Here is a 15,358-nt window from a genome sequence, read left to right on the forward strand (position 1 = left end):
GAAAATAAAATCGCTCCCTTTTTTTTGGCAAAAGAAAGTCATGAAAATTAATTGTTACCGCTTCACACGTTACTTTAGATAAATGTATTGTTTATACAGGGTGTCTCCGAAAATAGTGCGTTCCTTTAAGGTGTGGATATAATACACAATTTAGAACAAAAAGGTGTTGTAACATTTTTTCCTAAAGTTAACCGTTTCAACAAAAATTACGTTGTTCTCCATAAGAGTAAATTTTTATTTTCATAAATTTATATGACCTGGCAACATGGCGTAGAAGAACCTGTGACTGTGAAATTTAATCTAATGGGACCCCTTGTTTATTTACTAATTGAGTATCAATTTGCATATCAAAATGTATTTTCGTTTTTTGGTCAAACGGCTGAATTTAGAATAAAATGTTATAAGACTTTTTTGCTCTACATTGTGCTTTCTATCTATACCTTTAAGGAACGCACTATTTTCGGGGAAACCCTGTATATGATCTGTAAGTTGCATTGGTTCAAAATGCTTATTTTTTAAAGGGGTTTTGTTGAAAGGCCTCGAACGAATCACTAGTCACGAGTATGTATATGCAAATTTTGAACAGCCATATCTTAACCAATTTTTGTCTTCCAGAAAATCAAAAAATTCCAAATATTTAAAAAAGCAACACCTACATTTTTTACTCTTTAAGATATTTGGTATCACTAATAATTTTTAAGTTATTTTGACAAAAGTCTTTTTTTCAAAATTAAAGATTTAAAAAAATTTACTTTAAAACCAAATTTTTCCACAAATAAGCACTTTGAACTGATGAAACAAACACAAACAATACATAAAGTTACTTGTGAAGTGGTAACGATTAATTCCATTTGGGCTGTTAATTAGAGGGAGTTTTTAGAATATTTTTAACCAAAAAAAAAGGAACAACTGTATTTTGAGCGTAACCTGCTTACTCTTGCTGCTGGAAACTTAAAAAAAATAAAAATAAACGTTTTTTTAACACTTTAAGAAAGTTGTAATAAGTTTTCCCAGAAAAGTGTTTCATTTTTTTTATTTCACGTTAAAATATTCGATTTGGAATTTGAGATATAAGAGCTTATTTTTCACTATAGTCATTTTTTAAACAAGAGGAGTCATTCAAATTTCCCGCGCCGTACACCTTGTTTGTAATTGGTACAACCTCAGGCAATTTTACTCATATCAAATTTTGACACTATTGGCATTTCATAGGTCAGTTTATTTATTTTATCAGCAATTTTTGTATTTTCTGCGTTCTTCCTTTTATTTTTAGATTTTTAGTCAAGATTACCGTCAAAGGCCGATATGATCAACCAAAAAAGAAGATTTATCTGATGATATTTCTAGTGACTTTCTTGGGTGTGAATCTGCCATTTAGTTTACCTACTCCTTTTGGTTTTAAAACAAAGCTTAGCAATAACTCTGCTTCTACTGGGTCTACAGACCTGACACATATACCATTTTTTCACTTTTTTATAAGCTATATTTACTATTTGCTAATTTTTTTTCAATAAAGTACCTAATTTTTGAGTTATTTGCGAAAAACCGTATAAAAACGTTTTTTTTTTGTTGAAAAATGAACATATTCACTCGCAAATATCTCTAAAAGTATTGACTTAGTGAAAAACGCTATAAAATAGAAGTTGCTTAGAATTAGTCAGTTTATCCAATTCCGGACTTATTTGAACGTATTTGTTTTCATACCCTATAACCGACGAAACTCACCTCCAGATCAAAAGCACATATCGGCACAATATCACTTTTTTTCTTTAACATATTAGCTATAGGTACGTGTCCCAAATTTTATGTCAAACCAAGCGTTTCTTCAAAATTCTGACCAAAAACCCTAAGTAAATTAAACGAAAATATAAAATGAATTTTTCAAACAAATATTTTAAGTCGGTATGAGAAATTTTAATTTAACAGATGAAATCAAATAAACACAATTCAACTCGTAAAATATTTAGACCCTTGCTTGGTAATCCAGCTGAACAGGTAAAGAACCTACCTTTTATGTAGTTTATAATCTGAGAGGATGGAATATTTTACCAAAATATTCCATCCTCTAAGTTTACAATAGACCTTTTCTTCCTGTCCTCAAAAGATCGGTATTTTTAACTCGTGGCAACGTCGAAAAGCGGCAAAATGATGGGAAATACACATTTTTATGTGGTGGAAGTCAAAATGGTTATGAAGTGTAAAAATTTTTGTATATAATTTAAATTTTTAAAATTAAAATTTTAGAAAACTGAGAACGATACAGGGCGTTAAAAAATGCGCTCAACAAACATACACGAATTAAAATTCGAAAATGATAGTATTTCTTGGTGATGCCAAATGACTGCAACATGAAAAGATGACATAATGATAGCGGGATGTATATATATATATATATATATATATATATATATATATATATATATATATATATATATATATATATATATATATATATAAAGAAGACAATGAGTCTTTGCTGACAGTAATTATATAAATTTGGTTATTGGGTTATGCAGCAAATGAAAAAGTGTACTCTTTTAAATTTCTTTAATCCGAGCTTTCGGTTGAGATTTTAACCATCATCAGGGTGCTACAAAGATATTTTTGATGTAAGATAATATGAAAACATGTATAAAATTTTGTACTTACAAACTTATTGAGGATATTTCAAATATGGTGTAACTAAAATGAGAATCAAACTTAACATGGTCATGTAAATGCTTCAATGGAAAAACGTAAAATAAAGTAGTAATTTAGTAAAATAAAAGTTAATTAATTTAGCACAACTTCAAAATCAATAAAAGAGAAAATGACATTTAGACATGACATGACATTATTTGAAATATCTTACAAAAATTTTTAATATAGATGAACAATTTATTGAAGGACCAATAGGGTCAATGATAAGAATTGAAATATTTTTAATTTTTATAAAATATTGTTAGCACTATAGAGGGATCGCAGTGACTGCGACTATAGACCGACTATACTCAAAGGTAACACGAAACCTAATAGAAAATGATATTAAAGACAAAAAACCCGAAGAACAAGCGGGATATAGGGCCGGACGCTCCAATATGGATATTTTTCATTAAAACTTGCAATGGAAAAAATAGTGCAGAGAAATAGAGAAACCATATAGCTTCAATAGATTTGGAAAAAGTATATGACAGTGTACCGACCTCCCAACTGGATAGAATGGGTAAATTGAAAATAAATCCAATTCTTATTAACGCCACTCAAAATTACTACGAACAAAAGTTTGCAAGAATTAAAATGGGACAAGAAATGACCTCTCCTTTTCAAACAACAAAGGGACTTGAAACAAGGCTGCTGTCTGTCACCTACCTTTTTAAAATCTATTTGGACAGATTCTTAGTGAAATGGGTAAAAAAATGTAGAAACATGGGAATAACGGTGGAAGAAAACACGTTATATACGACGATCTCAGTTATATGGTAAGAAAACTGCAAGAAGAATATGAGGTGGCAGGTCTAAACATGAATATGACAAAATATGAATATATCTCTATGAAACAGATGAAATATGTGACCTAGTCTTGAAAGACGACAAAATCAAAGGCGTGCATCCTGCAAATATTTGGGGGTCATTTTCAACAAGAAGGGAAATAGCGCAGATGAAATTAGGGAAAGAATTAACAAGGGCAGAGCAGTAACTCGTGCCTTAAGCTATCTTCTCTGTGGCAAAAAATTTGACAAGAAACCAATACATTTACGGAAGTATAGTCCAAAGTATTACACTTTACTGTTCGGGAGTATGGGACGTCGTCAAAGGTAATAGAAACAAACTTATGACGACAGAAATGGATTATCTGATACGAAGCTGCGGTAGATCAAAACTGGAGTTAGTTAAAAACGAACAAATAAAAACGAAATGAAAGTGGAGCGAAATATCAATGATGACATAGAACGAAAACATTAATATGGTTCGGACATGTTAAAATAATTTTAGCTTCTATAGGCACTCCTACAGATAATCTATCAAAATTTTTGTCTGAAATTCTTACTAAATCTTATGATTTTAACAACGAATTTTACATAAAAGACTCTTTTGAGGTCAATTCATTGTTTAATAATTTAAAAATACCTGATAGTTACGTGATTGCCAGCCTCGATGTAGTTTCGTTGTTTAGTAATGTATATCTTAATATCTGTATTACTGCCATTGACTATAATTGGTCTAACATTTCGAATCATTGTGAGTTATCTAAGTCAACGTTTTTTGAACTTTTACCTTTTCTTTTTAAAAATAATTATTTTGTATTTAACAGTGGATTCTACAAGCAAACTTTCGGTACACCTATGGGTAGTTCAATTTCCCCTATCTTAGCTGATTATGTTATGAGTTATATTTTGGATATTGTGTTAAGGGTGTTACCTTTTAAATTATTTTTCATCAAAAGATATGTAGATGATATTCTTCTTTGCTTACCTACTAATGAACTTAATAATTTGTTATTCTATTTTAACAACTTTAACCATCACATACAATTTACTCTTTAAAAAGAGGACACGTTATGTTCTGTACCTTTTTTGGACACTAGAGTTATACGTAAGAATAACATTTTGTTAGTGGATTGGTATCGTAAACCACTTAGCTCAGGCAGATATCTTAACTATAATTCATACCATAAACACGTTATAAAAATCAATCTAATTAAATCTATGAAAAACCGCATTTTAAAAATTAGCGATGTTTCTTTTCACTCAAAAAATTTAAAAATATTATATCATCTTTTTTTGGAAAACGGTTATCCAGCTTCTTTGTTGAATAAATTATTGTTTAATACAATCAACATTCAACCAACAATTATTAATAACAATGTTAATACAGACAACTCACAAACCATCACGATTCCCGTTCCTAATGTAACTTATATGACATTACCATATATTAGTGATATTGCACCGAAATTTACTCGACTTTTCAAACCTTTTGAAAACATCAAACTTTCATTTAGAACTGCTCTCACAGTCAATAAGATTTTTTCTAACATTAAAGACAAGACTCCATTGCTTTCTAAAACTGATACAGTCTACAGGCTTTCTTGTTTAGATTGTAATCAAATATAAATTGGTCAAACGTCAAGAAGACTAAAAGACAGAATAACTTCACACAAGTCAGACTGTAGATTGTACCCAGGTAGAAGTGCATTGGGTGAACATGTTTTGAATAATGGTCATCAAATTGATTACAATGACGTGCAGATATTGGATCGTGAGTCACAAAGAGGCTCTTTTTGGAAATGGTTCACATAAATAAAAATCCAAATTCAATGAATCATCGTACTGATATAGGCCACTTAAATGAAATGTTTTCTTATTTACTCTTTTTAGATAATCGTGAGTTATCTCCTAACTCCTTTTCTAGATACTCTAACCTGTCAACAACATAATAGATTAATTTTTGTATTAATCATTCAAAAAAATTTAATTAACTTTAATTAATAATTTTACTCATGTTAAATTTAACCGTAAGTTATAATTACAACAATTATTTATATACATATATAACGGATTGATTACGGCTATCGCCGCTTCTCCACCCCCAATTTCCATCTTCTTCTGTCATATGCAGTTGCCTCTTCTAAGTCTCTTGCCGCCATTGCTTCATCAATTTCGTTGTGCCAACTTCTCCATGGCCGTCCTCTCTTTCTTCTTTCAGAAGGTATCCATTCCAATACTCTTTTAGACCATCTGTACTCTGGCATTATTTTAACATGTCCGAACCATATTAATGTTTTCGTTCTATGTCATTATTGATATTTCGCTCCACTTTCATTTCGTTTTTATTTGTTCGTTTTTAACTAACTCCAGTTTTGATCTACCGCAGCTTCGTATCAGATAATCCATTTCTGTCGTCATAAGTTTGTTTCTATTACCTTTGACGACGTTTCATACTCCCGAACAGTAAAGTGTAATACTTTGGACTGTACTTCCGTAAATGTATTGGTTTCTTGTCAAATTTTTTGCCACAGAGAAGATAGCTTAAGGCACGAGTTACTGCTCTGCCCTTGTTAATTCTTTCCCTAATTTCATCTGCGCTATTTCCCTTCTTGTTGAAAATGACCCCCAAATATTTGCAGGATGCACGCCTTTGATTTTGTCGTCTTTCAAGACTAGGTCACATATTTCATCTGTTTCATAGAGAGATATTCATATTTTGTCATATTCATGTTTAGACCTGCCACCTCATATTCTTCTTGCAGTTTTCTTACCATATAACTGAGATCGTCGTATATAACGTGTTTTCTTCCACCTTTATTCCCATATTTCTACATTTTTTTACCCATTTCACTCAGAATCTGTCCAAATAGATTTTAAAAAGGTAGGTGACAGACAGCAGCCTTGTTTCAAGTCCCTTTGTTTTTTGAAAAGGAGAGGTCATTTCTTGTCCCATTTTAATTCTTGCAAACTTTTGTTCGTAGTAATTTTGAGTGGCGTTAATAAGAATTGGATTTATTTTCAATTTACCCATTCTATCCAGTTGGGAGGTCGGTACACTGTCATATACTTTTTCCAAATCTATTGAAGCTATATGGTTTCTCTATTTCTCTGCACTATTTTTTCCATTGCAAGTTTTAATGAAAAATATCCATATTGGAGCGTCCGGCCCTATATCCCGCTTGTTCTTCGGATTTTTTGTCTTTAATATCATTTTCTATTAGGTTTCGTGTTACCTTTGAGTATAGTCGGTCTATAGTCGCAGTCACTGCGATCCCTCTATAGTGCTAACAATATTTTATAAAAATTAAAAATATTTCAATTCTTATCATTGACCCTATTGGTCCTTCAATAAATTGTTCATCTATATTAAAAATTTTTGTAACATATTTCAAATAATGTCATGTCATGTCTAAATGTCATTTTATCTTTTATTGATTTTGAAGTTGTGCTAAATTAATTAACTTTTATTTTACTAAATTACTACTTTATTTTACGTTTTTCCATTGAAGCATTTACATGACCATGTTAAGTTTGATTCTCATTTTAGTTACACCATATTTGAAATATCCTCAATAAGTTTGTAAGTACAAAATTTTGTACATGTTTTCATATTATCTTACACCAAAAATATCTTTGTAGCACCCTGATGATGGTTAAAATCTTAACCGAAAGCTCGGATTAAAGAAATTTAAAAGAGTACACTTTTTCATTTGCTGCATAACCCAATAACCAAATTTATATATATATATATATATATATATATATATATATATATATATATATATATATATATATATATATATATAATATATAATAATAGCATGACATAATTAATTAAATTTCTAAATATAGTTTTCCATATATTTTTTTTTGTCTTAATATGTATGCGAGTTGGGGTGTTATGAATAGGATCGTATCCAAGTTGGTGTGTATGCATTTTGACGTTGCGACCCTGACAGACATTGTGGGGACATCTGGTGACTGTCTCAATTTGAATCAAACAAATTTTCATGTTGGGATGACCAACTATCCGTATATAAACAATGGTATAACCATTCAAAGTATATAAGGGGAGAGGGGACTTTTGGCTAGCACTGTATAGTCTCCCTATCTTATTGAAATAAGGCATTTTTATTAACATATTGTTTTTCAATTTTAGGTTAAAATTGCTGACATGGGATTTGCAAGACTCTTTAATGCTCCTTTAAAGCCATTGGCTGATTTGGATCCTGTGGTGGTAACTTTTTGGTATAGGGCACCAGAACTTCTTTTAGGTGCCAGACATTATACAAAAGCTATTGGTTAGTATTCTACTTTTGGAAGCAATATACAGGGTGATTGCTTAGTGGGGTAAAGCTCCATAGATCCGTTATAGTAATAGATAGCAATAAAAGTTAATAAAAAAAATTATAGCCAACTTTGAGTTTCACATTTCAAAATTAATTAGAATGTTACAGGGTGTTCAGTAACATAGTGGCAGACCAAACTTATGTTTTTTAAATGGAACACCCAGTATTTTATTTTTTATTCGAAATCTTCTTAACTTCTCGATTACAGAAATATAAAGGTTTGTTATATTGTACATGGTATTTACAAAGTTATAACCAATTTTATATGAAAATGATTGATATTGCTAATTTTCTTTATATTGAATACAGGGTGAGTCAAAACGCAAGTACATTATTTTCTTGGATATTTTATATCACTATCGAAAAGTACCATTACCGTACTTTAATTTATATATCTCATCCCTAAGTCTACATTTATTAGTTTTCGAGATATTTTCATTTTTTAGAGCAAATTATTAATTATTACGGGTCTAAATCTTCCAAATTTTACTGTTACGATTTTACAAAAGTTACGATTGCTGATTATCAATCTGGTAATAAAACAGTGTAGCAAATAAAGAGAGAAATATAATTTTTCTATGGATGATATACAATGTGCAGCTTTCCTCACTACATACATACATTCAAAACGAACAATTTCTCACACAGTGAGAAAAGTCAGCCATTGCAGTGAGAAATATTTTTTCTCACGGGTTCTCCTACGATTTTCCATATATGATCGCCGTTTCAATGGTAACATGAACAATACAAACACAATTAATGTTGTCAAAGAAAATGTGTTGAAGCAAAACTTACAAAGGAATTACGTTTCAAAATTGTTTAAAAATAACTTTTAATTAGAAATTTAAATAAATAACGTATATAAATAAGAATATTTAATACCTACATGATGTATTTTATTTCAATTTATGCATATAATATACCTAAAAGCACCTAAATTATTTAACTTTGAAGTTTGAACTCTTGACAAAACCGCATCCATAGTAAAAGTACAGTGTACAACACATGAGAACATTACATATTTGTCCCTAGCTTGATTTGCGGCACTCGGCACGTGCCAACAAACTTCTGCGCTCGTGAGAAATATGTCTTTTTTCTCACTTGTTGTACAATATACCATTATTACTCTAATAATATTATTACTTTAGTAATCAATTTTACAAAAAAAAAACACAACATACAACAGTTTTTAAACAATTAAAAGCAACTTTTGTATGTATGTAAGTGTAACAAATAAAGAACGAAAAATAATTTATCAGTAAAAAAATTTACAAAAAAAAACGAGCACAAAATATAACATTTTTGAAAAAATTAAAAGCTACTTTTAATAAAATATTTTAAATATTTAATTACATAAGTTGTTCAAAATGACCTAACACATTTATGCATGCCTAAAAACGGCCATTGAATGAGTTACTTACACTACGAACCATTTGTAAATTAACACTTCAAAATACACTTTGTATTCTATTTTTCAACTCATCTCTTGTTGTTAAAGGCATTTTATAACCTTCATTCTTAAGGTAACCCCAAAAAAATCGGTCCAGTTTATTAAATTGTGGTAATCTGGGTGGCCACGCTATTGGTCCATGGAAAAATGAAAATATCTCGAAAACTAATAAATTTAGACATAGGGAATGTTGTATACAAATTAAAGTATGGTAATGGTACTTTTCGATAGTGATATAAAATACAGGGTGTTCCATTTAAAATTACTGAGAAAATAATGTACTTGCGTTTTGACTCACCCTGTATTCAATATAAACAAAATTAGCAATATCAATCATTTATGAAAATTTTGACAATAAATAAAAAAATATGGCTTCAATAAACCATTACCGTTGTGCTTATTTTTATTTATACAGGGGGTTAAACTTTTTACGATTTTCATATAAAATTGGCTATAACTTTGTAAATACCTGTATAACATACCAAACCTTTATATGTATTTTTGTAATGGAGAAGTTATCGAATATAAAATTAAATACTAAAAAACATAAGTTTGGTCTGCCACTATGTTATCGAACATTCTGTAACATCCTAACTAATTTTATAATGTGAAGCTCAAAGTTGGCTACAATTTTTGTTATTAACTTGTATCGCTATCTATTATTATAACGGATATACGGAGCTTTACCCCACTAATCAATCACCCTGTATATAGATTTTAGCTAGGTATGTAACAAATAACACGGGAAGTTATATTATGCAAGTCTAATTATATCTTACAATATTATTTAGAATCTTCAAATTTATCAACATATTTCTTATAATAAGCTATTATTACAGTTGTCTTAAGTACAAAATTCAGGAACAATTTCTAGAATGACATGAGAAGATTTGCAACCTTTAATCCTGATTATCTCGGAAAGTGTCATAATATCTATGAGAAAAGTGGATATATGTAGAAGTAAAATTGTTAACAAGTCAATTTTCTACCAAAATTTGTTCCTGCATTATTAAGAAAAATTTCGCTGCACAAAAATGAAAATTTGGAAAAAAAGTGTTTTAAACTAAACATGACTTTTAGAAATTTGCTTATGGGAAATCACTTAGGGTCTAAAGTTTCTGGAAAATTGCAATAAAATGTTTTTGAACATATCACCAAAATAGTGTTATAATGAAAAAAAATGCGATATATTTTTTCGTTTTTGCATAATAAGTTTGCTCTGTCTAGAAAATCTGAAAATGTTCAAAGTGTGGAAAATTCTTTATTGCATAAATATCACTTCATTTTTTATTTTAATAATATATAATATAATGTTCTTGAACTCCTAAGTGGAGCATAGAGCTTCAGTGAAAACGCGCCATCGGGTTCTATTTTGCGCTAGGGCCTTCACCTCATTCCAAGACTTTCCTTGACTTCTTATCTCGTCCATGATGGATCTTCTCCAAGTTTGTGCTGGGCGACCTCTTTTTCTCTTTCCTTGGGGATTCCACTCTAGGGCATTTTTTGCAATACTGGAACTATCTTTTCGGAGTGTGTGACCTATCCACCCCCACTTTCTGTATTTGATTTCATTTTCTACCCTCTTTTGTTGGGTCAGGTGTAGCAGATCTTCGTTTCTGATGGTGTTTGGCCAGAAAATACGAACAATTCTTCGTAGACATTTGTTAACAAAGACCTGCAATTTGTCTGTAAGGTATTTTGTCACTTTCCAGGTTTCACATCCATAGAGTAGAACAGACATAACATTTGACTGGAATATTCGGATCTTTGTCCTTGTAGTATATTCTCCAGACCTCCAAACAGGGTTAAGAATGCTGAAAGCTTGTTGAGCTTTTCGTATCCTCATACGAATATCGTCTTCTGTACCTCCGCTTTCTGTTATGACACTTCCAAGGTACGTGAAGTTCTCCACATTTTCAATCTGCTTGTTGTCGATATTAAATAGCGTGTTGTTCCTTGCATTTATTCTCATCGACTTGGTTTTACCAATATTGATTTTTAAACCTATTTTATTGGCCTCAGTGGATAGTGTTTCCAATTGGTCGGCCACATCCTGGAACCTTTGTCCTAACAGGCAGATATCGTCGGCGTATTCCAGATCACTTAGGCGTGTGGTTAACGTCCATTGTATCCCTTTTGTGTCGAAGTCTAGTTTGGAGAGAACATAGTCCAGAGCTATGTTAAACAGAAACGGAGAAAGCACACATCCCTGTCTGACTCCAGTAAGTACGTCAAATTCATCACTGTTGACCCCATTGTGTGTCACGCTGCACGTCGCCTCAGTGTACAGTGACTTTATAATGGAAATTATTTTATGAGGAATGTTTCTTAGCTCTAAAATTTTCCATAGAGCAGCATGAGACAGGCTGTCAAAGGCACGTTCGAAATCGACAAAGACCATGTATAGAGGTGTGTTCCATTCAACCGATTGTTCCATTATTACCCTCACTGTATTAATGTGATCTATGCAGGAAGATTCTGGTCTAAAACCTGCTTGATTCGCTCGAAATTCAACCTTGTTTGTTAATCTTTTATGTATGATGATCGTAAAAATTTTATTTATGACGGTAAGCAAGGTTATTCCTCTCCAATTTTTGCACAGTGTGAGGTTGCCCTTTTTTGGAAGCTTAATAATATTACCTTTTTTCCAGCCCGCTGGAATGCGGTTTGTTTCCCACACCTCTCGGATTATGGGGAGCAAAAGTTCAGCGGTTAGATGCGGGTCAGTTTTAAGTAGTTCGGCAGCAATGTTATCGATTCCCGGGGACCTGTTATTTCTCAGAGATTTGATAGCTGTTATTATCTCCATTTTGGAAGGGGACTCGCAAGATATATGCAAGTCTACATTCTGCGGGTTTTCGACAATTTCATCCGCGTTATCCCTGGGCGTACCTAGCATCTCCTGAAAGTGCTCTTTCCATCTCTCTACTTTATCATCCGTTGTAGTAAGTAATTCACCTGTCTTGGATCTTACAATGTTCGAACAGTTGGGCCCATTTTTTGTTAATCGTCTGGTAATTTGGTACAGCTCTCTAGTCCTGTTGTGTTGTGCAGCTGTTTCTGCTTGTTTTGCCAGTTCTTCAGCCCACCTTCTTTTGTCTCTTCTTGCATTCCTTTTAACTGCTTTATTTAGTGTTTCATATTCTTGTTGTCGGTTCGTTCTTCCTTCTACAGTTCTTGCTTGCAAGATATCTTTTTTTCGTTGTTTTCTTTCCTCGATAAGATTCCAAGTTTCATCTGATATCCATTCCTTTCTATCTTTCTCTTTTTTGCCCAGTTTGTCTTCAGCTATTTCTGTCAGAACATTTGCCAAATCTTCCCAGCTATTTACTTCACGTTCTCTTGTTTTTACTTGAAGCTCCTCCCTAAACATGTGTTTTCCTGGAAGAGTTTTTAATTTGTTCAGGTTATATGTGGGTCTGTTGGTGTTTCTTGTGATTTTGTTTTTGTTTTTTGCCATCTTGATTTTAATGGTACCAATTAACAGATGGTGGTCACTTGCGATGTCTGCTCCTCTTTTATTTCGTACATCAAGAAGAGATGATCTCCATCTTTTTGATATGGCGATGTGATCTATTTGGTTTTCTCTGGTATGACCAGGGGCAGTCCATGTTACCTTGTGAATATTTTTATGTGGGAAGATGGTTCCACCAATAACTAAACGGTGATTGGAGCAAAAATTTGTAAAGCGCTCTCCATTTTCATTCATCACTCCCAGGCCATGTTTGCCCATTACGGTTTCTAAATTAATATCTTCTCCAACTTTGGCGTTCATATCGCCCATCACTATTAGGATATCGCCTTTGTTTACTTGTTGGGTTGTTTGTTCTAGTTGTTCGTAGAAAATGTCTTTATCTTCGAGGAGAGATGTGTTCGTAGGAGCATAGCACTGAATAACTGTTATCTTTCGGTATCTGGTATAAAATCTGACAGTCATAATTCTGTCATTAATGGGTTTCCATGAAATGAGGCTTTTTTTGGCTTGTTTACTGAGTAGAAGACCCACTCCGCTCTCGTGGCTTCCATTTTCTTTACCACTATATAATAGAAGTTCTCCTGTTTGGGTATGGTGTTCACCATTGCCCAACCATCTTACTTCCGATAGACCAACAAAGCTTAATTTATATCTGTTTAATTCTTTTACTGCTTGAGCCACTTTAGAAATCTCATACAGTGTTTTTACATTCCAGCAACCAAATCGTGTCCGTGTTTTCGGTGATGCCAAAGTCGTCAACATTTGATCCGTCCGGTTTGTTTCTACCAAAGTTTCAGTAATAATATAAAATTTAAGATGGGTAGGTTATTGGCCTTCCGCACCCGAGTCTGGTGCCGGGGCTGCCGACTGTAGCTTCCAGACAAGCCTCAGGGGGTAGTGGTCCTGGAGGTGGCAACGACATTTCCTTCGTGCTAGTGCGTGTTTATTATAGGAGTGCGTGTCTGGTTTGGACGTTCTGAACGCAGTTTGATAGGTTGCGCGACATATACATGCCCCGCTTCCCCCACGTCCAGACGGCCCTTGCCATTCACCCACGGGCAAAAGGACTCCAATCTCACGCGGGGTGAGTTGGAGGTTGGTATCGGGGTTTGGTCGTTGAGGGTTAGGTGTCGACAGGATTTCAAGGAAGAGGACAGCGGAATGCTGCTCCTATTAGTCGCCTTCTACGATCAAGTCAGGAGATACTGTGGGTGAATTCTACTTGGGCGGCCCGCATCCCACACGGGGTACATTTTTTATTTTACAAGAGTACAAAAGCTTTCAATCGGCTTGAAAAACTAAAATTAGTTAGATCAGCAGTTCTCAATCTGTGGTACATGTATCATTCGTGGTACATATTCTTATTTGAGGTGGTACACAAAACTCAAAAACAGCCAAAATCAGCACCACTATTATAGTTAATTAGATCACCTAGCTAGATCGGTATTTCATAGGTGGTACCAAAAATAATAAAAGGTATTTGGTGCCACATGACTCAAAAAGATTGAGAACCGCTGAGTTAGATAGTAAAAATTGAATGTATTCTAGATAGGTCTTATACCTATCATCTAAGTGTTTAACATGTATGTGTTTTATTTTAGATATATGGGCAATCGGCTGCATCTTTGCAGAGCTTCTTACTTCTGAACCAATTTTCCATTGTCGTCAAGAGGATATTAAGACAAGTAATCCTTACCATCATGATCAGTTAGATAGGATATTCAATGTTATGGGATTCCCACATGAAAAAGACTGGGAGGACATCAAGAAGATGCCCGAGCATCCAACTTTACTGAAAGACTTTAAGAAAGCGAAGTAAGTTTTGACTAAAAAGATTTACAGCCCAGTAAATGACCGTTTTGTCCTTAAGTCCGGAAATGGATAAATTGACTAATTCTACGCAGCTTTCGTTCTATAGAGATTTTTAAGTAAGTCAATACTTTTGCAAATAACTCAAGAAGTAAATATTTTATCGAAAAAAATATTCTCAGCAAAACTGTAGACAATAAAAAAACGAAAAAAAATGGTGTATTAATGAAGTCTATAAATCCAGTAAAAGCAAAGTTGTAGGCTCATGAACAGTACGTTCTTATTTTTCAAGTTTCAATGTCGATATTTCAACGTAAAATAACCAGAAAATTAAGCAATTTTCGGGAAAAACCTATTAATTTTTTTAAAGTGTTTAAAAAAAGCTTTATTTTTATTTTTTATGAAAGTTTCTAGCACCAAAACTAAACGAGTTACGCTCAAAATAAAGTTTTTTTTGGTAAAAAATCGTGAAAATCTCCCCCTAGTTAGCACCCTATAGAAAATTAGTCGTTACTGCTTTACCATTTACTTATACAGTACGTAAATCGTTCAGCTGGACATAGGGAATATACAGTGAGATAATTGTGGCAACTGCGCTCTCTCGATGACAATATGGTTTTTTACATTAAGGGACATTAACCTCAAAATTGACGATTCATTTCGACTGACACTAACAAACGTCAAAACATGACAATGTAGTAGCTAAAAATTGTTTGCCTCAAGGAATGAAAAAACTATGACCGTTTAATGTTGAAATTAGTTTTTATATAAAAAGTATTTTAAAAATTAAAGTAGAATGATTAACTCA

General features: G+C 32.6%; 1 protein-coding gene across 2 annotated transcripts in view; it reads left to right on the plus strand.

Annotated features, from left to right (window-relative positions):
- Window positions 1-15,358, plus strand: part of LOC114337762 (cyclin-dependent kinase 8) — an 82,171-nt gene that overhangs the window by 55,110 nt on the left and 11,703 nt on the right. For both annotated transcript variants that reach the window (XM_050641661.1, XM_050641662.1), the window contains exons 3-4: window positions 7,627-7,768; window positions 14,343-14,556. In XM_050641661.1, coding sequence (XP_050497618.1) covers window positions 7,627-7,768; window positions 14,343-14,556 — 356 coding nt within the window. The remainder of the gene's footprint in view (window positions 1-7,626; window positions 7,769-14,342; window positions 14,557-15,358) is intronic.

Source organism: Diabrotica virgifera, chromosome 1 (assembly GCF_917563875.1).
Source record: "Diabrotica virgifera virgifera chromosome 1, PGI_DIABVI_V3a".
NCBI classification, from domain to species: Eukaryota; Metazoa; Arthropoda; class Insecta; order Coleoptera; family Chrysomelidae; genus Diabrotica; species Diabrotica virgifera.